At 41.4% G+C, this 27,628-nt stretch overlaps 1 protein-coding gene across 2 annotated transcripts; it reads right to left on the bottom strand.

Moving 5' to 3' along the window:
* slc5a6a (solute carrier family 5 member 6a) lies at positions 1-27,067 on the bottom strand. 2 transcript variants are annotated; one of them, XM_020656978.3, is made up of 18 exons: positions 26,743-27,067; positions 20,287-20,395; positions 18,081-18,309; positions 16,789-17,010; positions 16,195-16,260; positions 14,798-14,849; positions 14,603-14,670; positions 13,163-13,317; positions 12,913-13,053; positions 10,604-10,733; positions 9,368-9,456; positions 8,731-8,843; positions 8,538-8,605; positions 8,334-8,420; positions 7,994-8,178; positions 7,789-7,892; positions 6,099-6,220; positions 1-6,014 (listed from the first exon to the last, which is right to left on the bottom strand). In XM_020656978.3, exons 3-18 carry the CDS (start codon positions 18,204-18,206, stop codon positions 5,814-5,816), a joined length of 1,929 nt encoding a protein of 642 aa, XP_020512634.1. In that variant the 5' UTR covers positions 18,207-18,309; positions 20,287-20,395; positions 26,743-27,067; the 3' UTR covers positions 1-5,813. The 2 variants fall into 2 exon arrangements, with proteins under 2 accessions (XP_020512634.1, XP_020512636.1); XM_020656980.3 differs by lacking the exon at positions 26,743-27,067 and adding an exon at positions 25,824-26,684.
* Between the last annotated feature and the right edge of the window lie 561 nt (positions 27,068-27,628).

The raw sequence follows: 27,628 nt of genomic DNA, 5'->3' as shown, positions 1-27,628 counted from the left end.
TTATTGCATTTCTCCATATTATCATTTTAATCATTTAATCTCAGCTCCAATACATCAAACGTAGAAGTCAAAGAGTCATACATCCAAACAACATTGAAACATGTCAACAGATCCGCTGTTGACAAAAAGCTCGGGCAGACGTCTCATTGGAAGCATCACCTGGACTGTTTATGACAACTACATACAGAAAGAACAGTTTAAAAAGGAAATGAAGGCACAGCCAAAGCAGAGGAGTCGGCTTAACTTCAGTGCTTTGGGGTTGTTTATATATTTCTAACGTTTTCTTTTTTGGAATGCATAAAAGGAAGAATTCTTGTGGATGGGAGAACATTTATAATAAATATTGTTCAACACAATATTTATTGCTTCCAGAAATTACCAAGTGCCATACTCTTCTCTTCCCTGTCTCAACTGAATCACTGTTACAAGGCCACTAATCAACAGAATGAGCTTTTGTTGTGCATTTACTTACAGAGGACATCAAGTCTCTAGTTTCTGTTATTAAATCAATTAAGTTGTTCACGCATGAACATTTGAATCTAAGCTGCTTTACTGATAGCTTTAGTAAGGTTCTTTTAAAGGTCACATCTTATCCTCCTTTTCAACAAGTTTAAATAATTGTCAGAGCTCCTCAAAACATGTGTGTGAAGTTTCTTGTTCTAAATCCACTCTGATCATGTCTATAAACCTCTCTATTTCAGTCCTGCTCAGAACAGGCTGTTTCTGTGTCTGTACCTTTAAATATGTAAATGAGCTTGTGTCTCTGGATTTCTCGCTCCATGTCCACCCCCCATGGGGAGGGGTTACTACCCTTTGTGATGTCATGAAGAGAAAAATCTCCAAACAGCACACATTTCCTGAAAAGTGGAGCAGGTAAAAGACGAAGAGGATGAACTTTTCTTATCATTCGTATTACTTACAGACTAGAGACACATACTAGTGTTAGAAAAACCTGGTTAAGGGTATTTTTCATATGTGACCTTTAATAGCAAGACTATCGAGTTCTGCCATCATTGTGCTTTATTCAGTATGTTGGTGTTCATTAATATCACAGTGCTCCACTCAGTGGGGGTTCATAACAACATCTTTGACAGCAATAATATATCAGCACTTAAGATGTTCCCTTACATTATAAAGGGGGTTGAATTGTTTGTCATTGAGGTAACATTACAGGCACACACTTCAAGTAATTTCAGGTATGAAGACGAAGGATTCAATACTACTCGATCATAAATAAAGTACACATTATCACATTTGATTTAATTATAGTTTTTAAAAAAAGTCAGGGAACCATTAAAATGTTTTTGAATAATGTGACTATAAATCTGGCAAATTGGATGTAGCACTTTAACATGAGATGTGTTAGAGTAACATTTCCTGTAGGAAACACTGACTAAGGCAAGGGACGCTCTCATGTCTTCAGAGCGGAAGGCTACATTCCCAATTCTACCCGATAATCACATCAAAAGAAACATTTCATGGTTCTTGCATATAGAATTCCACATTTCAGGTTTTGAAATGGCAGTAGGCTTTACGTGAAATTACAAAAATATACAAATATGATCTCAAACTAATAGTCTGTTGGTTAAAAGCAAAATAAAACATTTGTTTTCTATATGCTTTGGATGAATCGAGGTAATTCGGAGTATCAGGATGATGGTACAAACATGTCGGTTCTGTAATGGACTGGTGCTAAGGCATGATTCAACAGGCTTTCAACGGAGGACCAAAATCCTTTTAAAGAAAGAATGTGCAACATGTTCCACATAAATATATCAGAAATCCAGTCTATCCTGTGTAAATGTGTCTCTGAATCATGACTGTCTACAATGAGTGAGAAGCTTGAGTCCCGCTGGCTGTGTTGTTGTCAGAACTGTGTTTACATGGACGGGGCGGCTGGCTCCTCTCCTTGTGTATAAAAGCTGTTTTAGTCAAGAACTAGAGAGAAGAAGAAGAACATACTCTCTGATTATTTGGATGTCACATGTCATTCTGTGTCAGTTTATGCGCAATATGAAGGTACAAGATAACTAAAGAGCGCTAACATTAGCATGCTAACACAACAATGCAGGACACAGGTGATTGCAGCTCGAGCCGAGAACAATTTTGTCCGTGCTTGCACTAAACTCCTCCTTGCGATCTCGAGGGGAGGAGGTGTGTAGTATGGCAGAGGTGAAGCCAAACAGCAATTTCATCAAAGTCGCACATTCTTCCTTTAAATAAGTAAGACGTGCCAAGCTGTTTCTTGTCTGCAGATTAACTAGGTCACCTTGATTGTCTGGCATGAACTTTAAGTCTGTTTTCTAACGTTTCAGTTTGATTTGAACAGGATGTTGAAAAGTTTTCAGGCACATGACAAAGCATGCTAATCAAGCAAGGGCACCGAGTGATGAAAGATCGGTAAACATTTGTATAACGATTAAATAATGAAATAAATAACTTCATGTGGACTCCTTACAGCTGTTAAAGTCTCTTAGGAACCATAGTGGACTAGTTTGTCATTCATAGGGTCAACAATGCTGAATGAATAAAGTACGAAAACATGGCCGTTATTATGAGCACAGACAGCACCGACTTGAACCACAGGACACACACATCACATCTCAGTTTGGACACAATGACGATGGATGACTTGAAAATGCTAAAATGTTGAAGGTCAAGAATTCGTTGATTCCAAAAAATTATGAGAATGACGTTAATATTTAAACAACACTACCACATACATCATCCTGGCACTGACAGTGACCTTAAAGTAAAAGACGGGCACTTACAAAACAGGTTCAAAGTTAAAATACAATCGCAACAGAAATCGCTGAATCATCTTTACCTTTTGACACATCAATAAGTAGGTCCATCTCAAAGATGGCTTCTTTGTGTGGCTCAGAGCAGAGCTGGGGTTTGTTTAGTCATATGAGATGGTGGCTTGTTGTACACCAGTATGTGGAGTAGTGGTCTCTAAATATTGATGGGCTGGGCTACATGAATAAAACATAACACTAAAGAAAACCAAAACTGTGTTTTTGTGTGCCTTAATACCTGCCAATCAGAAGAACACTCAGCGAGTGAGGCACTAATGTGGTTTTACATGACGAAGACCCCGTGTACACATATCATTTTTTCCGGGCAGAAATGAGCTAGCTGTGCGCTGGGGAGCGCTTGCATGAAGCGTTTGAGTGCTGAGAAGAAAAGCGCTGAGCGTCCATCCCATCTCCATAACAAGTCAGTTGACAACGACCACTGTATGACTGACACAGTTCCGTTACTTATTACTCCATGTTTTATATTTGAGAAATATTTGATCAGACACGGAGCAAAGAGGATGTGGGTACAAGACATTATCTGTAGGAGGCAAAACTACAGGGAATATCCTACATTTTGAAAAGAGCACTGTGACGTCTGCAGCGCCTTTCTGAAAATTAGAACCATTTAACTCAAAGCACTCAGAGCGGCCTCATAGAAAAGTCAGAGGGGTTAGAGAAAAAGTCACTGGGTGCTGCAAACGCTCTCTCCTCATTGCAAGCAAGTGAAAGGTGGAAACAGAGCCTTCTATATCCTGAGTCATTAATGCTAAGGACAAGTTCACTACAACTGAATACAGAAACTACAAACTGTCGATACTCTTAGATTTAACGTTAAAACATTCTTTGTATACTGCCTGAGAAGAGCAGCATGGTCTCAGTTTCCACAGACGATACCCCGCTGCCGAGCTGTTGTTACCTTTATATCTTTGCAACATTTTTGTCTTGGATAGTGGCCTTTTTTAAAATCTTTCTTAATTTCAACGGAAAATTAGTCAACCTCAAGTTGAGATAGAAATCCGAGAAAGGTTTTGTTACATAGACAATGAAACTGGTGGATCGAATCTGGAAATCAGGTTGTTGAATGAGAAAAAAAAAATAAAAAATAAAAAAGGATTACGTTATCAGATAAGATCAAGAAGTCCAATCCTGGTTTTGATCTGGATCAACCCTCCAGCTTGCGTTATTCAAAACTTCTGAGTAGGATCAGGATCACTTTGATATGGAAGCTGGCCTGCTTGCTTAAGAGGTGCCAGGTAACTTCCTGAGTACTGCCCAAGTGCCCTTGAGCAAGGCCTAAAACCCCCAACAGCCCTGGGGCGCTCCATATAAATATTCTATACAATAGAAGTGTTTTGTTTCAGTGACATTGTAGATGAGATTCATATTAAGAGTTTGAAGGAATTTGTCCTTAAAACTTTACTTTAAATTCACTGTGTGAATTTGGCGCCCCCTGTGGACAAAGTATGTAGTGTGAAGACCACTTAATCTGGATTTGGTAATCCTTTAAAGTCTGTATCTGAATCAGTTTTTAGTTGAAGAACACAGGCTGTTTTCAAACACAGTATGTCCTGCACATTACGTTCATGATAGTATTTGTATGACCTCCAGTCGGTGGTTAACCTTCAGAGTACCAGGCCTGGCTAAACTGGTATCTGGTCTTAAAGTAAACAACAGACGAGCGGACGTCTAACGCAGCGACAGTGTAGCGTCAATTTAAGAGTGTAAAAAAAAAAAAAAAAAAAAAAAAAAAACTGCTAATGATTCATTTAGCTTTTCATGATTTAGAGAATCAAAAAAGATAATCAGTGGTTGCTGTCGTCCGTCATTTACATCTCTGACTTGGCGCTTTGCATTGTGGGAAACTACGTGAGGGAGACTGGTCTGATGCATATTGTAGATTTTTTCTGGATCAGTACGACATCTGGGTATTCTTGGCATACTTCGGATCTCACACTTGTTTGCATACTGCGTTTTAGCCAAATCAGTATGAACTATTATCGTAGGGGGTTTTGAACAGCCAGGAGTAAAGGTGAGCTGGATTACTTGATCCTTGTTAAAAAAAAATAATCAACAAAGATGATCCAATCCGGATAATTTTCGCAGTCTTATCGGTAAATTCAATTGTGTTTTCTTTCCGTTAGTGGAGGCGCCATGACGATAATATAGAGGCTCCTCCAGCGGATCCCTACCGCACAGACTCAGCGGCCGTCATGGGGCGGGGGGGATTTTGGCTTCATCCTGTTCAACCGGAGGAGGCTGCGGCACGCTGTCAATTTGTATATACAGTCCATGGTCTGACCCCATAGCTTAGCACATGTGACTCAGCATTTAGACTTGTGTAGTAGCAGCGAGAAGGTGACTATTAGAGGGTGATCAAACCAAGGCCATGTAAAGACAAGTACACCATCAGGCAGCCTATACGAGTAATGCCTTCCATCGAAGCTCAGTCTCTCTTTTTCTTCTTATATTATATTCTCTTCTACATTTTCATTGTTCTGTCTTCTCTACAAAAATATCACGTCACATGTTGTACCTCTTGACGACCTGATTGGACCCAGGCAGAGCGGTGCAGCTTGTTGTGCGGCGGAGCTCCCCACTTTAAATTCAAACTAGCCACATATCTTCACCCAAGTGTCACCAGAGATGCAAATAGAGATCAGCGGAGTTATTTCTTCTTTGATTGCCGCTATTCAGCCATTCGATGCACAGTTCCAGCCTGGCAAATGTCGTTTCCAGATGTTTCTTTTGCTTTTTTTTTTGTTAAGAGGACAAATTGTTCGCAGGTACCATTTAAACACCATTTAGATATGGAGGTCCATAACCATTTTCTGTACTCAGATTCCACTGATAATGTTAATAAAAAACAGATACCTAAACATCTGTTGCTGTAGACATTCGGGACATTATACTTTGTGATGGATGTTTCGCTGCACGTGTCCCCTGTAACCGAGGGGGAAACTCTGTTTCTTGTGCATGTTTTTAAGTCTGAGAAATAAAAATTTAAAAAAAGGATCACAAGGCAGTCTCCTGAACGGTGTGAGCGGTCAGATGGCAAGAGGGCGGAGAGGTCCTTGTTTCCATGTCCTCCTCCTCCGTCAGAGCTCTGTCGCTCTCCGTCTCCTTCTCCTCTGTGACCGTGTCCTCTTTGCAGTACGCCGCTCCGTTGCTGTCTTTCTTGGCCATCTGATAAGGCTGCGTGCTGATTTCTTTGGGCTGGTCAGCAGAAAACAACATTAAAAAGCTTAGTTTAATCGGACAAGACACACAGAAGGAAAAGAGTGGACATGTGAGGGGTACCTTTAGAGCCAGAGGAGTGATGCAGCAGAGCTTCTCTTTGTAGTGCTCCGGTAGAAAGGAGAGCAGAGGACCCATGACTGGAAACACTGTGCCAGGGGTCAGCTCTTTCTCCTTCATGGGTCCTAACATGTTCACACACATTGACCTTCGATCAGTTTTTCATTTAAAGGCTTAATATGTGATTTTTCACACTTAAATGTAATAGAAATCAAGTATATCCTCTGAAAATAACTCTGTGAGTCATGACTGAGTCCCACTGTCTGTGATGTTTTCCGAGCTTTCCTAGCCGTAGCTTCACTTTGTTTACATCGTGGGGACAGCCAGCCAGCTCATCCCCTCGTGTATAAAAGTTCTTTAATTGAGGGACTAGAGACTAGAGAAAAGAAGAATAACATACTGTACTCACTGCTTAACTGTGTTTCTAGATCACGCTCATTTCAGGTAAATTTACATGCAGTGTGAAGATACCAGCATAATAAAGATCGTTAGCATTAGCATGCTAACACATCAATGCAGCGCAAGTTGTTTTGGTTTCATGCTGGTGCTCAAGGGCGACATCTGCTGGAGCAAAAAATAACATAAAGCCTTTAAAGCAAATTAGAGAGCTAAACAGTTATAAGACCAGGAATAAATTAAACAACTGGAATAAACTAAGACCTCTTCTTGAGCTACAACTTCACTAATGGAAAATTACAACAAAAGCGATTATTGCTCAATGACTCTGTAGCCCTATTCAGACTAACCCTTTTCAAGCCGCAATATTTACGGCCCTGTGACGTTTTGCCTTCAACCTCAATGTCGCGGCGGCGTAATGGGGTAATTCCACCCTCTATACCTGATGACGGCTACTGCGGCACTTTTGTAAAAAGAGTCCCAGGTTGTGTAAAGTCAGACAAACCCCTACAGGACACTACCTGAATCTTAGCAAAGGATGTTAACAGCGAGCAAGCCTCCCTAGTTGTAGCCAATATTTAAGGATTCATGTTTTAAATGGCCAACAGTGAGGGATTTTTTGAAAGATTCATTTTGAGCTTTTTGCATTTATTAAGATTTATAACAGTGTGTAGTGGTGCTGCTAGCACGCTCTGGAGACAGAAACATTGACTATAGTAGCAGCAAGCTACAGCCCGCGGAAGTGCAGCAGCGCTCACGGACTATGTGGAAACTGGCATTTAAGCTTCTTCTTCTGGGTAGGCAACAAATCTAACTTTGGACAATTAGCATTAAAAACAGAAATGTCTGATTGAAGCAGTCACTCTAGATGTCATACTCACAAATAGCCTACAAGGATGCAAAACGACTGTCAGGAAAAAAGCACCTAGAGCAAATATATATAATATATATGTGGCTAGATTTAAGGAGAACGGTAAATGGTAAATGAGCTTGAGCTGGTATAGTGCCTTCTGACTACTCAAAGCTCTTTGACACTGCAGGTCACACCTACACATTCACACACTGGTGGTAGAGGCTGCTGAGTAAAGAGACCAACAGAAGTAACTAATCACATTCATACTCCGCCGATGAAGCAGTAGGAGTAACTTGGGGTTAAGTGTCTTGCCCAAAGGCACATCAGACATGTAGCTGCAGGAGCTGGGGATTTTACCCCCGACATTCCCGTTGAGAGGCGACGACTCTACCATCTGAGCCACAGCCACTCAGTGATAAGGGATGGAGGTTGACATTAACCTACCTGTTAGGAAGCTGACTATCAGTCCCACCACGACCACAGTGGCTGAGTTGTGAGCACTGTACCACATGTAGGACAACGAGTAGAGCGCCTCCACACCTGTTGGCCTGAAGCAAAGACAGACGATGAACTTTAACTCTACTGGTAGGGCTGGAGATGTAAAGACGTGAGCCAGTGCAGATCTACAAGGTGTGTTCTTGGGATTTACCTTGGCTTGGCTGTAGTGGCATTCACTAATGTAGACATGACAGTGGTGGTCATGTTGTCAAACAAGGGGAGAGCAGTGGTATTAAGTGATGGCACTGCACTGTTAGCAGATAGACGCATCACAAAGTTGCCAATGCCGATCCAGAAGGCCATTGCTAGACCTGATACTAGACCAACCACTGCGCCCTGAGGAGGAAATGGATGAGTTTGTTCAAGTCTTAGGCTCGTGTCTATTTGCCACTGCAGGTTAAAAGATAAAACTGAAGATGGAGATAATGACTTCCCCATCACTTTATATCAGTCAGCACAATGTAAATAAAGAAAAGAAACGAGGGGATTACTATAGGGTTGGCCCAGGGGAAGAACATCCCAAGACAGAAGAGGCCAAGCAGAGGACCGCCGATCATCCCAAAGATGCTGAAGGCTGCCTGATGGCACAAAGTACACAGAGCATGTGCGTGAGAACATATTTATAATAAGTAACTTCCAGATAAAAATAATGACATCACCCCCAGGTACAACGAGGAATATTTAAAATGTACTACCTGCAACACAGATCCCATTAGAGAGGCGAGGTACGCCATAGCCAGACACACCAGGCCGTAGGCCAAAGCTGTGAACCAGACGGATGACGAAGACACATTTTAATCAGAGCTGCAAACATAGTGACGGCAGCACTTACATTTATAACACACAAACACTTTCGATCGTAATTCTGTTAAAGAGAATGTATCATACCGAGTCCTTTTGACAGCAGGGTCGCTTTAGCTTCAGTCATGTTTGGAAAATGAGGTTTTATCAGGTCCTCCATCGTTACTGTAGCAAGTGAGTTGAAGGCTGATGAGATGGTGCTGGAAGAAGATGGAGATAAAAATGTAAAAAGAGGTTGAATGATCATCTTGTGATAAACAGAAGATATGACAGACATACACAGACGCTGTGGTTGATAAATCCTTTCCATCTCATGTCACGTTAAAGGTGGAAAACGCACTCTTGGGCAGCACAGGCACACTTAACCCCTCACGTTTCAAAATGATCAGAGTATATCTAACATCTCCTGCTGCCTGTCAAAGAGTAAATGGTAAATTGACTTGAGCTTCTATAGCGCTTTTCTAGTCTTCCGACTACTCAAAGCGTTTTTACACCGCAGGTCACACCCACCCATTCATCCCCTTTCACACACTGATGGTAGTGATGATCGCTATGTATCATCCATCAGAAGTAACTAATCCCATTCATACACCACCACTGAAGCAGTGGGAGCAATTCAGGGTTAAGTGTCTTGCCCCCTTGGTCCGACCGTGGCGCTGACGGAAAGCAGCGTGCACAGACTATGTGGCAGTAACATCCAGGTGTGCTCTTTAGGGAAGCTTACCTGAGAGCTCCACTAAAGAGACAGGCCACGAACAGTCCTGCCAGCCCGGGCAGATCCTTGAACACGTCCATCACAAAGTAGAGCACCATCTGCAGGGAGACATTAAACATCAGGATGCAGCTCTGCACATGAAAATACCAAACACTCTATAACTCTATACTCACTGTTTCACCACAAGTTTGCTGTGTTCACATTGACTCAAAACCCCTGAACATGTCCCGACATTTTCTGCGTGAGCTGAGCGTAAACGGACAAATTTTTCGGCCGGACTTTACCTAGACTTTCTCCTGAAGGCCCCCTGGAAAACTTCCAGGTTAAGTACTGTCAGGGTGAGCTGACGTGTGAACGCAGCATGTACAAACAAATCAAGGAAATTCAACAAGACGAGTGGGAGGGGGGTGATGACGTTTATATCAAGTGACCAGCAGCTATATGTTTTCCTCGGCTTTCCTGTTGATACTGTGGAGATGTAGCATTGATATAACCGTTAAATAAATCATTATAGTCGTAGCAGCCATATTTAGGAGTTATAAAGTGTAAAACACAAACTGCTCCAGCAGTTGTCACCTTTGGGTTCAGATCAGACACTTTATAGTTGGAAGTTTTTAGGAGGGCCACTCGACGAGGTTTATTTGGCTCCTCCAGCACATTAATTGTTGCCTGTTTTTTCATTGATCTATTATGTTTATTTTTTTTAAGTAAAATAAAATAAATAAAAACGTTTACTGGAGTGTCAGGTCTTACTAGACGGAAGAGCAAAAACAATTAGTTTGATCACTACGACACCCTATGTCACACGAGGAAACGTGGCCTGTTCCGAGTGAATCTTTGTACAGAAATGTAAGGATGCATATGAAACATTGAAGACCATTAGTGAATGAGGAATAAATCCTCCATAGACGACGCAGATATGTGTCTTTTTTCTCAAGATGCTTAGGAGCCGAGCCCATCCATTAATAAATCAGCCCGTCTATGGAGCCCCTCGGTGGCTTTAAGTTTAGGCTTAGCTGCTTTAAAAAGAGTAGAACTCGGCTTCTCCCCAAATCTTGGATATCCTCAGACAGGGTAAATTAAAGGCCGCAAAGGTAAAGTGTGAATAGCGGTAAATTTAAAACACAGATTGTGTGATAACAGCTTTTGTTTAGACAAAGAGAGAAGTGGTCTAGATCTGTGTCCTGAGAAATTGAGGATTAATACCACATAAATAAAATCACAAAAAGGTAATTTAGTGTTCACCTGGTCGTTCGTTTTGACGTAGCCCTTGTCTAGAGGGCTGTCCTCCCCGTAGCGAGCAAACATGACCAGACCCATCAGACAGCCCATACACAAGACAATCTGCTGGCAGGGGAAAACCACGTAGCAGGACCTGGAATCAATAATTTTTTGCAGAACAATACAAGATGAGTGAGGGACATGACAAGAGCAATAGTATATAGGAGACAGGGGAGACACGACGATACAATGCACAGCATAGACAGAGACAAAACAGGCAAGCAGGGAGTAATAACAACGTTTAGCAATTTTGTATGTTGAGGGTGTTGAAGGGCCCTGCTTGTGTGTGTAATTTTTTTTTCTTCCTATTTTTCTCCTTTCCTTCATTCCATTTTTCTTTTACTCCCTTTTCTTCTTTCCCCTGATATATAGATATATATATGATTTTTATTACTTCAGTCATTGTGTGGTGCCCCTGTCTCAGTTGCCCCCAGACCCTGCGGAGGGGGCCAGCTGATAGGGTTGCCTACTGCTACCCTCCCGCCAAGCTTGAACAACCCCCAGACCTGATGGGAGGGGATCTGTTTGTGTTGGTGCTCAGAGGTATCGTCTGATTAATTTCTTTAAGGCACAGTATTTTTATCATTGCAATTATTATTATTTTATTTTTTTTATGTATTTGTTATTATTATCGTTGTCCTGAAGTCTATCCTTTTTTTAACCTTAGTGTTTAAAGATGGATCACTGAGACGATGGAGGCACCAGGAGGGGCTAAAAAGCATATTCAAAACAAAGGGAAAGAAGAAAACTAGAATAACTGAGGAATGATAAAATAAAAAAGAACAAAAAAAAAGTGGGTAATGGACCATATCAATTGTGTTCCAGTGTAGTGTGTTGTTGGGTTATGTGTTGATGACAGTAATATAAATAGTGCAGATCATGTTGTAGTAATAATAATGTAATTTGTCCGGATTGTTTGACTATGATTTGCTAGTGTATAATTTTAATTCTCATTATCTTGCCTTCTTCACCTCTCCTCAGCATACCACTAATAGCAGAAAATGAGAAAAATTATAATAATAATGATAGTACAAAATAAATAAATAAAAAAAAAAATATATATATATATATATAAATAAAGCAAGAGAGAGAAAAAAAAGAAAGAAAATAATAATAAATAATGATAAATAATAGAGATAATATCAATATTTGAAACAATTGTTACAGGAGTGAACAGTAGTAATTATGATAATAATATTACGGGGTGATAGCAGTAGTAATAAGAGAAACAGAAAATACAAATAATGAATAAAACAAGGCAACTCAAGAAAAACAGACAATCATCTGGATGGAGAAAGAAAAAATAAATAAATAAAATAAAAAGAAATGCATGAAAAATGAGAGTGGCTGTGATGAGAATTCATGATGATGAATATGATATGAATATAAGGGGGGAGAGAGGAAATAAATCAATAAATAGGTCATAATAAAGTGGTGGCTAAGGACAATAATAATAATAAAAAAAGATTAAATTTGATGGTAAGAGGAAAATAAATTCACAAATAAGTTGTGATAGTTATACAGAAAGGAAAAATAAAAAAAATAAAAAAGGATGTGTGTCTGTGTCTTTGTGTATTTATGTGTGTGTAAGTGTGTGTGTGTGTGTGTGCATCCATAAATTTTTTTCTGCTTTTCCAGTTGAAGAGGATTGCTTTCTTGGCAACAGTGAGCCCAATGAGTATTGTGGTTTTTTGGTTGTTGGGAAGTGTGATTGAAAGAGTGTTTGCATAGTGAAGGGGAGAGTGGAAACCGGCAGTTCAGTATTGAAGAGAGTTTAGTTGTGATTTGTTTCCAGAATTGCTGTATGGGTGGGCAGTGCCAGATTGCATGCATGTAGTCATCCAGGGTGTTAGGGGGGCATACTGAGCAGTTATTTGTATCAGAGGTGAAAGTCCCATTTGATGTTTTTTTCTTAAGTGTGACATGGGTTCTGTGGTTAATCTTGTACTGAATTAGTTGGGGGTTAGGTTTATTCGTCATTGAGAAGGTATTGTTGCAGATTATGTTCCAGGTGTCATGGTCTATTGTTGTTGATAAATCTTTTTCCCATTTTGCTGTGGGGAGAGATATTGTATGGTCAATGTTTATGACCATAAGTTAAAAAATAAAAAAATAAAAAAATATTTTTTTACCAATCCTAAAAACTCAACAGCCTGTTTAAAGTCAGCATATGTTTAAGATCACGGCTGCAGGATAAATAGTTCTGATCAAAACAAGAGTTTCTGAGACACGGCATCATAAAACAGCAAAGGTTAGCTAAGCATGGTACTCACATGATGGCCTCTTTCTCTGTGCGAGCACTGAGGTATCTCTGGACCTGGGCCTGGTTGACCCCGTACAGAGCCAGCATCAGGAAGACTCCTCCCACACCGAGGGTCCAAAAGGTGTGACGCTCCAGGGGGTCGGGGTTCAGGCTACAAAGGTGTATGAAGACAATATGACTCCCTAAAAGCTCAATCCAAAAAAGCAACGTGGAATCCATTAAAATCACTGAATCGACCACACGTCATGCAGACTACTCACTCCAGTCCAGCAATGCGACTGCCGTTCATTGCTTTCCTCCACACCTCTGTTATGCCCCCCGCCTGACTGGCCCCAACCACAATTACAGCCAGCTGGCCTGCAAACATCACCACCGTCTGGAATACATCGGTCCAGATCACCGCCTTCAGACCCCCCTGACAAAGAGAAAATAAAAATATGGTAAATACAAACAAAGACAAACAGCTGGTTACAGAAGTCTTGGATACAGTAACTGATCAATGCCTGATACATTTTCGGTAGAGGGAAATATTATTATCAGTGTGTGAAAGGCAAACATGTAGAAATGAATATACCTACATACAGACGGTAGAGATGGATTATAATGACAGACATTTCTGATCTTTAATGTCCCATAAATTCTCAAAAATGCAGATAACATTTTTAAATGAAATCCATCTATAACATTCAATGTGTGGATTAGGCAAAAACTAGCACAGGGGCTTGTCAACTACATGCTTATAATATATGTTGATCCTCATTGATTATCTGCAGAGAGTAAAAAATATACTTTTTACTACTGGTGATAATAGCTTAGATAGAATATTAATGTATGCCTTTAGATAGACACCTTTGCTGACTTCATATTGAACCTTTCTGACCCCCAGATGACCTGCATAAACTGAATTTTATCTCATTTGAATTCAAATGATGCATCCCTAATCACTGTACGTCTTCAATTGAAACCATCAGGCCCAGGAGGTGAAACGCAGTGTCTAAGGCCTCGCCCACATGTAGGCGGGTATTTTTAAAAACTGAGGTTTTTCTCTATGTTTTGACCTTTCGACACAAACTGCGTTTTAGGTCACTGAAAACACTCCTTCAGTAAAACAAACAAACAGTTTCACAAACTCTGTTTAAAGTGTTTGTGTAGACGGGTAAAGCAGAGTTTTGGGTTTGTAAAGTGCATGAGATCAGTGCGATGTCAGACGTAACCAAACTAGCGCTGGTGCTAACATTGCTAACCGGACTTGTTACATTATCAAACATACACAGTTACTCTCCCACATCGTTGACGAGCAGAAACGCCTGAAAGGACTACGGAGGTCACTGCTGCTTCAAACAACGCTCAGAGGAAACAAACTTTTAGATTTTAGACGAGACCTGGTTGGACAGCTTTGACAATGAAATGGTCATTGCAGAGAATGGTGAGAACATTTTCACATGTTTTTTTTTCACCTTCATGATGTTTTTGAGAACTGAGCGTGTGTGGACGGGATTTTAAACACATGACAACTCTTATTTGTGTTGTTGCCTGATGTGTCTCCTCATACAGTTCATACAGCTGCTGCAACAACAGACTGATGTGCACCAAAGGTGTGAGGAATGCTGTCACTAATTGTTTTCCAGTTATAAACACTCCGAGTACTCTAGAGTTTCAGAATCTTTCACATTCTTAGTTTTTAATTTTTATACACTCACCAGAGCAGTGTAGAGAGTGCACACTAATCCCATGGCCAGCACTGCCCCCCAGAGATCAAAACCTGTAACTGCAAATGAAAAGAGGCAGAGCATTAGTTTACTTAACGAGCTACGTGGACAACCGCATAATGTTCACTTTCTGGTGTGATCAGTAACTCATGCTAATCATGGTGGTACAAGAAAGCAATACTTTACCAGCATTGAGTGCCAGGGCTGGAGCATACAGGACTACACCCATATAAATGACCTGTAGAGGAAGAGGAAAAACAAACTGCACATCAGAAAGACTCACAAAAAGAAGAGATGAGCTCAGAGGTCAAGTTTTTGGAGCGATACGACTCACACGTGTCAGATTTCAATCGGGCTTATCTGCAAAACATTGTATGACCCTTCAAAGGTTCAGCCGTCATCAATGTTCATGCACATATAATTCAGCATGAGGATGAACATTGACTCGTGTACAGTTGTAACATTACAGAGCATGGTTAGTGTTTTTATCAGGAGGTAGAAATGCTACAAACCATGATGCACATTTTACAAGGGTCGGATTAACCCTCACAAGGCCAAAGTTTCAGTCAAGCTGCACTTTAAATTGGTCAATAAATGCATTCAAGGTCTCTTATTTCTAACTTATGAACTGCTGTTAAACACCGACAGCCTTTTACAAAGCTGCCCCCCTCCCCCCCTCTTTACAGAGTTACTGAATACTATCTTGCTTGTTGTGACATTGTATTATTATTATTATTAAAGATTATGACACTCAACACAGACAGAAGTATTTTCAAGACAAATCAACCAACACGCGATGCCTTGAACAACAAAGTGAAACTCTTATAAGTCCCTCGCAGAGGTAAGTCGAGAAAACAACCCTCCCTCAGGGTTGCAAAGTTGCAATCAAATAATTCAACATTTTACGTTTCAAAAGATTCCTCTCTCAACTATGTAGCTGTTCAGGTGCATTACAGAATGGCTGAATGGATCTTTTTCATTTCAATTTCCTTCGTTTTCCTTCATCAGTAGACATTAAGGGCGCACTCACACACAGGGATCTGTACCGTGCCTAAGCAGGTTTGACCCCCAAAGTCCAGATTGTTTGACTAGTGTGCATGGTACACTTCCCTGGCCCTGGAACGCTTGAAAAAGTCGTGCTTCTGCACTGTACAGTTCATGCACGAGCACAAGCACAAGCACAGGTACAAAATGTGGACATTAAGTATAGCGATGCCAGCCTTCATTATGAAGAAATCCCCAAGTGTTCTGTCTGTGTCTGACTATAATGACTCAAAATAAGCCACAAAGTCAGGAAAGAAGCTTTCATGTTCTTCGACCATGTGTCCCTTTTATTTTTTTTTAAGTCCGTCTGTCTTGTAAAGTAAGCACGCTTCATGTTCCCGTTAAGCCAGGCATGTGTTGTGTTACGATGTTATGTACAGAGGTCACCGTGCTCAGGCCCGGTTAGTCCTGGAGCAGTGTGAGAGCAGGCCAGCGGGGGAAAAGGGAGGGGGGACAACTGTGCCTCAGCAGGGTACGGAGCAGTTTTGCTGAGTGTGAGTGCGCTCTAATAAACAAAGTGTGAGTGCAGAGAAAGGTACCATCTGAACGATGAAGGTCACAGTCCCACATATGCGAACAGTCTTGTTGAAGCGCAGCTCCAGATACTGTCATGGGAAGAAAATGTAAAAGAAACAAACAAAAAAATAAAAAAGAGTAAACAAAATCAAAAGTCAGACAAAGCTATCATCTCAGAGTCATTCTGATGCATGTCCTCAGTGCTGATAGTAAAGTTTAGTCTAAGAACTGATTGAATGAATCTGTATTATCAGTGCCTCTAAGTTCACAGGACATTTATACAGCACTGTTCAGCAGCGTAGGATCTGACAGTTAAAGATAGAAACTGTAGTTAAATACTCTAATGATTTTAAAAGTCAAGGACAAGGACATTTTTTCCTGCTGAGCGATAACACACCAAGGATAGGCAGATAAGAGGTCAGATAAGGATGTCAAGCTCTGAGATCATACTTTAGCAAGACAAAGCTAGGGAAAGCAGGAGAAGGGTGTTGACAGAGTGTAAAACAAAACACAGGCAGACAGAGGAAAGAGGAACGTTAGAGACACTACATTAAAACACGTGAGCAAACAACCATTGTGGACCAGTCATGATCAACATGTGCGCATGGTGTGTGTACCTCATAGGCACTGGACAATCTCAGTCTGTAGAAGACCGGTATGAAGACATGAGCAGGGATGAGCAGGCCCAAGAAGTAAGAGCAGCCCAGGAACCAGTACTGGGTCCCGAAGGTGTAGACCTCAGACGGAGCACCCAGGATGGCCACAGCGGACTGAAACGTGGCCAGCAGAGAGAGAGACACAGGCAGGCAGCTCATTGAGCGATCAGCCATCAGGAACTCCTATAAACAAGCAAAAGACATGACATGTCGACATGCCAAGATACCTGAAATATTCTTGACCCTTGAAAACTAAATGGTACACAAGAGGAGCCCTTTTCATACTGTTTTTCCCCCCTAAAGCACCGAAACAAAGTGCAGCAGTCATCATGTCTTTGTACATACAGCGGGAGCCCCCTAGAGGGTGGTTTCACATTAGGGACCCGGAAGTGGCAGGAGACGATATAATAAAGAGAAGTGTTGTTGCCGGAAACTGCATCCTTCTGCTGTTATCGCTGCAGAAAAAAGATCTGCTGTTCTTCTAATATGCATTATTAGAATGTAAATAATGCACAAAATGTACGTAGCAATAGCATCGTCCATCTCCTCGTACGCCATCTTTGTTTGAATGCCGCCAGATAGTTTGTTGTTGCTGTGACGTATAGGTCAACCGGAATTGGCTCTATAACCACTCGTTGAAAGGTGTACAGCGCCACATCGCAACCGTGCTCAAACAAGGAAGTGAACCGAAGTGATGTCATTCTAAACACGCCTGTTGCTTCAAAAACCGTCATATACACGCAGAGTGGGTCCATTTCATCCTCTGAGCTGCACGGTCCTTGTGGACGTAGGACGAGGGTCATTGTTGGCGTCTCAGAAAGAACAAAAACATCCACAGTTAGCAGAATGGACTGAGCCCGCGATTGTTGCTATGGTTACTTGTTCTTCTTTCTGCTTACTGGGGGATTTGCAAACCAACTATGTGCATACTGCCCCCTGCTGTTTCAGACTGTGTACATACGCAAGTATACTCGGATACAGAACGATGTTACTAATGTGAACACAGACCAGCAGGGGAGGGGGGAGCACACATACACAGAGCTCCCCTGCTGGCTCACCTGAATCTGTCTCGCTTCTGTAACACCTTTGTTACTTGGTTGAAGGGGGATCACTCTCTCCCCATTTCGCCTCTGCAGCATTCAGACTGAACATGTAGCTTCACTGGAGCGTAAATATAGGGGATTGAAAACGCAGTCTGAATAGGGCTCTTGAATACTGTCTGCAAGGACATAAAAAACATCTTAAAAGTCTACCTGTGTTGTGCGCTGGCGCCCTCCAGAGAAGGCATAGAAGAGACCGATACCAGCCGAGGCCACCAACAGCAAGGCAAAGATGACGTAGTCCACCGTAGTGAAGTGCATCTGGACAACCTCCCCCATGGTGACACTGGATGTGAGGGGGTTGTTGGAGCGGAGGCTGCTGGAAGCACGGCTAAGAACGCCTACGAAGGTGCTTCACCCATAGGGAGAGTGACTGGGAGAGCTGGAGGGGGAAACAGAAGGGAGGAGTCTGAGGGCCATGGCAGGACTGTGAGGTCAGTTTTAATTTCATAGGACAGGTTTGGACTCTTTGATATCAAAGTCAAAAACATTTAAATAAGCAAAGCAAAACAAATGAAGTTCAAACATTATCACACATACAAAATACAAGATATCATAAAAATGTAGTCACATAAAAAACACAGTAGTGTCATCATTCTGCCTCATCTTAAAGAAAGAAAATCAAGATTACATGGGTCAGTTTTGTAAAAGTGTGCAATTTGGGGCGCTGGTGGCACAGGGGTTAGTGTGCGCATCCCATGCCCTCCAAGCGGGCGGTCCAGGTTCGAATCCAGCCTGTGGCTCCTTTCCTACATGTCATTCCCCGCTCTCTCTCTGATTTCCGACTCTATCTACTTTCCTATTTCTCCAATAAAGGCACAAAAAGCCCAAAAATAAATCTTGTGAAATTGCCCAGTTTGAACTGAGATAAATTGTGATCGTACATTTTTTGCATGTCCATATCACAATTCAGTGGACTTCGATTCAGGGTGAAGTGACAGCGCACCAAAGCCTGTCAAATGTTGTGTACTGTAGCCATCTGCCACTAGTTGGTGCTGTAGCTCGAGTCAGCCCCTCAGTGATCACAGTGGAGCGGGTGAGAGGTGTCCTCTGTGATCACAAATGCCCCCTCTCACCCCCTCCACCCTGATCACAGAGGACCCCTCTCACCCCCTCCACCCTGATCACAGAGGACCCTTCTCACCCCCTCCACCGGTCCTTACAGTTACTGCCATCAGGCAGACACTACAAAGTCCCTCTGACCTCCACAAAGAGCCTTCATATTCACCCTGAACAGAACAAAACAGACACTTTTCTATCAGCTGTTGATTTTAACCGTCTTCTTTTAATGTCTGTACTTTGTGTTTTAAAAGTTACTCTTTTATTTTTTGAGTCTTGTCAAAGGAGAATTTCTGTCACCTTTAGAAGAGACAATAAAGTTTATCTAGAAGGAGAGCGTGTCATAGATAGGCTGCTCGTAAAAGGCTCATACAATGAGAGGAAAAGAGAGAGTCTCTTAAAGTCATAACAATCTGGCCCCTGAACCTCTCTCCAGATATGTTCAACTTCAAAGACAGGACAGAAACAGGGTAACAAGAAGCACGGTGAAAGGGAATTGTCCAAATGTGGATCTACATTGTTGTATGTTACAATCAGCTTTCTCTATCAAAGGCTGTAAACTCTGGAACTCATCACCAGCTGAAAAATTTAATTAATGTCAGACTTGAAATCTTTTATTAAAAAGGTGAAATAATGGCTGAGAGCAAACCAGAGCTGTACCCACATTTACATCTTTTTAGGATTTTGTGTCGTCACAGTGATGTATATGTTATGTTAATGTAGCCTCCTGTAGTGTTATGTGGGTTACTCTGTTTGTTTACCCAAAGGCCCAACGAGGGACAAGAGTTGGAAATGAACAACAGCTATAACCTCTAAAATCAAATTAAAGTCGTGAAAACTTCTGAAACTATCAGATTTTTACACTGTAGGAGGTTGAAAATGTAGTTTACCATTTAAGATCGGCCGAGTGGAGAGAGTCGACTTAAAATGTTGAGGGACTAGCTCTGTAACATTTATGTTTTACATAGTGCAAATAAAGTAAATTAAATTAATAAATGTGAGGATAAAATGTGTATCACGGCAGGACTGCCACAAATAGTCCCCCATAAGAAAAGGCTCACCGGTCTCTCTCGGTCCATTAAGAAGCTTCTGTATTTTTAAGAGATGTTGTTTACAACACACGGTCAACATGCACCGCTAGCCTTTGGGGTTTTTCCTGCATTACATCATAAAATCTAACTTCAGTCTCAAAGTTCAACACTCATCATCTTTTAGAGAAAAACACAAACAGCAGAGTCACGCATCGAGTCGTTACTTTGACAAAGACAGAGCATGAAAGAGAGAAAGTAAATGATTGTACCTGCTGAGATCAGGCGGCTGCTGCAGGCTGCTGCTGGCATACACGGGCTACTTGATCTTAATGCTCAATGCTCACAGGAAGGTTGTATCTCTTTTACAACATCCAATCACTGCGGAGGGAGAAAAAAATGTCACCACAAGCAGTAAAAGCATGAGAAGAAAAGAGAGGACACAATATTGTTACAAAGGATTCAATCCCTGTGCAGTGTTTGTCAAACCAGTCTGTTTCTTTTCTTTCCAGTGAATCAAACAAAACTCAATCCCTTGTTTTATTTCCACAAGAGAGACACGCCTGGGTCCTTTCACACTTTTCTCTCCAGGAGACATATTTTCGTTGATTTTAAAGAGATGCTCTTGCTGCGCTCACATGGAAATAATTCTCTTATTTTTGCCACACAAAGGTCCATCTTCAGTCCCACAGTGTGTTGTGTGTTGTTCTGCCCTCTTCACTTGTGAAAGGAGAGATAAAGGGCAGCTGACTGCAGAGAGGTGAGCTAACAATGACGTTAAAGGGACAGGCCGGCAAGAGAAAGGAGAACAAAAGTACTTAGGCAAAACATCATAGGAAGGCAGAGCCAAAACACAACTAATGGACATTAGCAGAGCGGTGATGAGAAGCACTCTGAACGGAGGTTGTGGACACAGCCAGTGAAAAAAGCGCCATCTGTGGACACAGGCCTTCCTTAAGTTATCTTAAATGAGCATGAGGTACTCGTGTAGGATGGGGAGAACAAAAGCTAAATTCAACATATGTATATAGATTTTTTTAAATGTCACGTTATCTTCCTGGAAAGAGGTTTGAAAAAGAATGAATGAACTCTCTGTGATAACAAAGACCAACTCTGCAAGAAGTTTCATGTGTGGGATTATGTCCCGTTAAGCTCTGCACTGTCAGGCCTGTCTGTGTGATGCTCATGCTGCTTTGATCAAACTCTGGCAAAGACTTCCAGCCTCATCGTTATGGCCCATTAGCTCTTAAGCAACTTAGTATGAGGGTCAGCTGACTCAATACAAAAGTGCATATCACATAGATGTTTGAACAGAATTAATTGAAGCTTAGTAGCCAGGAGGGGTTAAACATTTCTCAATATATTATTGAAACGATCTGTATGGCATAAACGGTTCATTATGCACTTGTGAATTGCGTTGTATTGAATTGGCTTGGCTTGCGAGTCGTCGCGCAGGGATGAGGAGTTACAGGTTTTGAGCAGGCAGCTAAGGCTGTTGCGGTGAAGGAATTTCAACCGCGACGGCCGTGATGATCCAGACTGGCTCAATAAGATGGTGTGCTGTATTAGTTTTGGCATCTTTGTGTCCGTCTAAACATTAGATTTGTTGAAGCGAGTTCCTGTAAGGTTATATATATATATATATATACATATATATAGTTAGTGTCGGTGTGTCGGCTTGTCCCCACCACCCCCAACGCTGTAAACCTAGGGGAAACACTGGATACCATCACCAGATATTAAGACAATATATGGAGATTTGCCCACTAACCTTTTTGGTCTTCTAAATCCCTGAAAAAATGTAATGTCATTCTCATATAACCACTATGTGTCTGTTGGTGGGGAGAAATTGGTCATGTTTGCTGAAATAAACTACACCCATAAAACGCGCAGGATCAATAATTAAATGAATCAAACATCTAATTTTTCAATAGACAAATATTAATACATTAAACTCAGTTAAGTATTTATCTCTCAGTAAAAAACCCTCATGTAAGCTTCTAACAGGATACCTAACCCCCTACCCCACAGGCAACTCCAATCTGAGAGAACAGATAATAGCCTGCTGCAGTAGACATTACTTAAAGATGTTTCTTACAATGAAATAAAAAGCTCAAAGCAAGCACTTTGCTTCCGCACCAGTTAGTCAAGGTTGATTCCACACAGGGGTTGAGCGATGGCTTACATTCATCGACCACTGAGCCAGACTTGGCAAGTGTCTGTCCTGTTTTCAATGATAAAATCCCAGCACACCACTGAGCATCTCTCCTGCTGGGCTGCTGTCCGCTAAAGAGTCAATCCCAGCAGACAGCCAGATGCTTTATATATATATATATATATATATATAAAAAAAAAAAATGTAGTCTGACATGTTTCCAGGATTCCATGTTTTCCTGTTTCAACATAAAACACACAATTATGTGTAGAAAAAAAGAAAAGCTCACATTTGCTAATCAATCACAAGCTAGCATAACATAACCCAACATCACTAACTTAATGTGTAGACGACAGGAAAGATAAAAGTGGCTGTTCAATACTGAGACAGCATGTAACTAACCCTAACCTGCACAGGACAGACTGCTGGATAGAGCCAATGCTTTGTAAAACCCTATCAAGCTCCTTTATAGTAAACTGCACATTTTATTTCTCCTAATCAGACATCTTAAATTATGCCTTTCTTTGTAATTGTGGTGTATGAGTACCCAACAGAATAATATGAGAGGCAAATCAAAGACATAGTACCAGAAAGCGTCTTCATGTCCTTGACAAGAAGATACAGAAATCAGTCTATAAGTGTGACAGATTAATCTCGTGTCAGGTTTTAAAGCACAACATTTCACACATAAACAGCATAAATGAAGTCTATCCTGTGTAAATGTGTCTCTGAGTCATGACTGTCTACAATGAGTTAGAAGCTCGAGTCCCGCTGGCTGTGTTGTTGTCAAAACCGTGTTTACATGCAGTGTTTCCCATACATTGATTAATCCGTGGCGGCCCGCCACATGATGGACAAGGACCGCCACGGATTCATTTTTTGTATTCAGAACAGCACAAAGTTGATCTGTGATCCGTACGGACCATAGACTTATTAGGTATGGACCGAGTCGGGAACACATGTGATCCGGTCAAACGTTCACTCTCTCCGTGTCTGCAGCTAACTGAGCAAACAACGGCATCTCACAGCCTGCTACAATAACGTAGAGGGAAAAAACATATTAAACAAACGCAATATTAAAATGTACACATTTTCTGAAAAGTGGAGCAGGAAGACGACGGATAGGATGGACTTTTCTCATAATTAGCAGAGTTTCTAGACAGACTAGGAACACATTAAGTGTTATAAAAACATGGTGAAGGGTAGTTTGCACACCATGTGATCCATTAAGAGATAGTGGTGAGTATTTAGGCGTTAAATAAATTGTGGTCATTGCTAAAAATTAGGACGGACCATGTTTTCGCTAACCTCTATGGGCCTCCCCATGTCACTGGGGGACCCAGAAAGCTTTCCCCTTTATCCACCCTTATGGGTAGGAATCAGTATGTGTATTGGAATGTGTATTCCCATGGGCCTCAGCGCTGCTCGTATCACGGCAACCAAAAAGGCCAATAATCTGAGTAATCATTAAACCCTGGAGCTGGACCCTGGCCTACCGGGGGAAATAACTACAAACACCACACACTCTATGAGACAATGGAGAGAATAACTTCAAGAGAATTGTAACAAAACTTCATAAGACACCTTTGACATTTTTTTTTTTTTTTTTATATACACACAAGAGTACAGAGTAGTAACTACTATTTTTTTTTTTTAAATGTTTGACTTTTTCCCAATTTGTGTAAAAAGTCAAACATTAAAAAAAATAGTTACTGAATTTTACTCTAGTTCTTTGAGTGTGTGTGTAGCCCTCTAACGGGCTATAGACAGCTGGTTGGACTCTCTCTGTGCAGTTCATCGTTATGACGTGAGGGGAGGAACACAACCTTAGCCAAATCATCCTCACTTAAAAGACGTAGCTATGACCTTGGGTCAAAGGACTTATCAGGTCTTAAGAACATTGCGCCCCTTCTGATTCGCTCGGGCAAATTGCAAACTGAATCATAAGGAGACACGACATGGAACATGGGTGCCATGCTCAGGCACAGGTGCAAGTCCATCAGTGTTCCCCGCTAGAAAAAAACACCCTTCTGAGACGTGGTCACCTGCTCTGAGTGTTGGCCGTCAGAGAGGCGGTAAGGTTAATGCTAGTGCTAACAGCTTAATAAGCACAATCACTGTATAAAGTAGCCTGAGAGTAGTGCCGGATAGCAATCTCCATAGCCGCTAAGCCAGCCTAAGGACTTTCAGCTAAAGTGACACGACCACCAAGTGAAGCCGCCTGGGAAGCCATCAGGTGTGTTTGAATGTGCTTAGTGATGTCAGTGTGTTTAATGTTAGCACTTTGTGAAGATTATTACATGCCTATAGTGCATTACAAGGACATGCATTTTACCCCAGATGTGTCAGCGCTCTGTGTTTTGGGAAGAGTAGAATTAAGTCGATCAATTGAATAATATTAAAAACACAATCTTGACCATATACTTGTCCATATAGGCTACTTACCAGGCAGTCTAGTTAAATAGCCCTTACTCCTAATTGCACAATCATTTTCAGAGGTTTTTTTTTTTTTCCAAACCAGGAGCCGGGTTAGTTTAAGTTGAATATTCAACAGGCATTCACTCTCCAACTACTTCTTCATTCACGAAGTTGACTGACCTGCCAACCTTTGCACTTAGCCCCACGGGACATGCCTTCCTGCATTTCAGAGCTTCTTCATCATCAATTAAACCAGCCTGCATGTCATGGGTTGTCGTTAGATTGAGGTGAAAACACGGGACAGGTTTTAGGTCATACATGTAAGCAGATAATTTAAAGGTCTTTGAGTGTCTTAAAAAGTTACGCTTCGCCTCTGAAATAATTAATCACATGTTCAAGTATCTGCACTGATACATTACCAGGATATAATTCAGGGAACATATCTGTATTCTGACATTAGTTTTAAAGTCAGACCTGCTGCCGGCTGAGCTAATTGCCACCACACGCTCCGGCGTGACACTCATGTCGAGTTAGCCATGGGCTACCGGTGTAACGCAGAGAAATGCATCCCTGCCGAGAAATGCACGCACCTCGCAGAACAGTGTAAAATATGACAGACACAATTTCTACACTACCGAATTTTGCATCCACCCCTAAAATACTATGCTTCCGTATTCTGCATCCACCCTTTAATTTATTCTACAGCCACTTCAGAGTCAAACACTGTTTGCTGGTCATATTCACGCAGGCGTATTGAAATGCATCTTCTCCCAAGTCTACAGAACAGTAAGGACACCTAACTTTGAATAAAAATAAACTGTATATCATTTTTTCATCACAGATCTGCCCAAGAAATACTATTTATACCGTTTTCTAACACTTTCACGAGGTGCATGCATTGCTCGGCCGGGACGCATTTCTCGGCATAACACCGGTGTTACGCCTGCTAATGTGGCTGAACCTATCAGGACAGGACATAATAACACAGCTGTTCCGTAACCAAATCAGCTACTATAGTTATTTTCAATCACGAACTACAAAGACACGTAAAGATTTGGAACAATAACCTGTTTTATATGACACCTTACGCCACATGGTTCTGTTGCCCAATCATTCAAACTTCATTCAGCCATACCGCATGCACCAACGTGAATCTAACACCAGGCATTCACAAACGACAACAACAACAGCACTTCATACTTCACATGTGACACATATTCAGCTAAAGGTGCTCACCTCTGACCTCTTCTCGCAGCCAAAACACTGAAAACCCGAAACATCACCTCACTAGCATCTGTTCGTGGGGTCAGGCGTTGACAGACCGCCCACTCTCCTTGACACTCGACTGGTGTGGTGCCTTCAAAGACTTTACGTAAAATACACAATCACCTTCCCAATCAAGGGAACATGCTCATGTAGGCCTTCTCACACACGTTTCCTCACATGCAGATTTAGATCTAGATCCTCTAGTTTAAAACATTTTTTTCTACAATACGAGTGGAGTATGGATCGTGACCTAATCATTATGCGAGATGATAAACAGAGGACTTATATATGAGACGCACGTCGCTAAACATTTGTTTTTGTCAATGACATCTTATATTTTGCCACTATTTGCCACTGATTCAACGCTCATTATGCATTCAATCTTTAATATTTACAATCTATGCGTTCAACCTCATACGTGACTCTGTCCAAACTCATCGAATATCGACCTTTCTGACTTTAGTGAACGCATCAGAACACGTGTAAAGTGTTCAGAGATATATATATATATATATATTTAATTACTAAATTGATTTGTGTATACTACAAGTTTTTCCATTCGGAACAAAATAACCCGGAGTTTAATCTATGCGACATTGAAGGTGACGTTTAACTTTATTTTATCCGATTTTTATAATTGTAATTTCAGCAATGCCAATGTTCTGTGCTTAATGATTAGGATCATCGTGAGACAAGGTCCAACATTCATCATGACGCATGCTTTTAACCACTGCCACGGTAAAAATAGTCACCACGGTACAGTAATTAGTCACCATGGCAATGGCTGCTGATTGATCAGAAGAGGTTTGATGATGGTAAGCCTCGATCACACACACACACACACACACACACACACACACACACACACACACGGTGGTCTGTTTCTTACCTGCTTGTTTCAACGTCGACACCAAGGACGTTTTTCACAGGATTTTAACCTCCATCGCTTTCATCTGTCTTAACACACACCTCCTCTCCGACCTCGGGGAATACATCAGTGACATTCATACGCGTTCCCAGCTCCAGCCTCCATTTCTCCCAGTGCGCATTAGTGTAAGCGCAGCTGCATTGGTTGCCACATCTCTCTGCCCTCCTCCGGCTGGTGACTCATGTGTCTCATTGAATTTGAAGTGACAGCGGTCTAACACGACCACAGCGGGGAGTAAGAGGCCGCACGGACTGATTTTATTACTAATAAAACTAATTAGGGTCCTTTGCCCCCTTGGCTCCTTTATTGTGACCTAAAATGAAAAACTAGTTAAACTGCTGATTCCAATATAGCAGGCACTATAAGAAAGCTTTACCCTGGAAGGGAAATGACCTTTCAATCCGGCACTGATTACAGAGCGCCTCTCTGATTGGCCCAAGAGGTCACATAACAGGTGTATTTAATGTGTGTGAGATCAGCAGACTGGTTGATGTGTGTCACCTGATTTTGTCTGCAGAGGACGTTTGCTACAGAAAGACATTTTGACTTCAAGTGATTTTTGTGTTTTTGTCTTCAACTGAGAAATCTGCAACCTGGTCGTTGATCCTTTTTCCACTCACTATGCCTGCCATCCAGAAGTCCAACATATGCGATGGCTGCATTTTCGTATCTAGTAGAGCAATGTTTCCCAACGTGGGGGTCCGGGACTCCTTGGGTCGCAAGATGCTTTTAAAAAAATCAAATACATTTTCATATATTTTACCCATCATTGTGAACAAATAGAGAAAAAATATTTCACTTCAAATTAAAACCGTAATCTCACCGTGAACAGTGAGATTAATGCTCA

The sequence above is a fragment of the Labrus bergylta genome, chromosome 15, assembly GCF_963930695.1.
Source record: "Labrus bergylta chromosome 15, fLabBer1.1, whole genome shotgun sequence".
In the NCBI taxonomy this organism is placed as follows: Eukaryota; Metazoa; Chordata; class Actinopteri; order Labriformes; family Labridae; genus Labrus; species Labrus bergylta.
This window is presented reverse-complemented; position numbering and strand designations above follow the sequence as displayed.

Excerpts from the sequence above, each read along its gene's own strand:
- slc5a6a (XM_020656978.3), bottom strand. The coding sequence starts at position 18,206 with ATGGGGGAGGTTGTCCAGATGCACTTCACTACGGTGGACTACGTCATC. Across the intron at positions 13,054-13,162 it reads AGTCGCATTGCTGGACTGGA|CCTGAACCCCGACCCCCTGG; the intron begins GTGAGTAGTCTG and ends ACACCTTTGTAG. Across the intron at positions 6,015-6,098 it reads TCACTCCTCTGGCTCTAAAG|CCCAAAGAAATCAGCACGCA; the intron begins GTACCCCTCACA and ends TCTGCTGACCAG.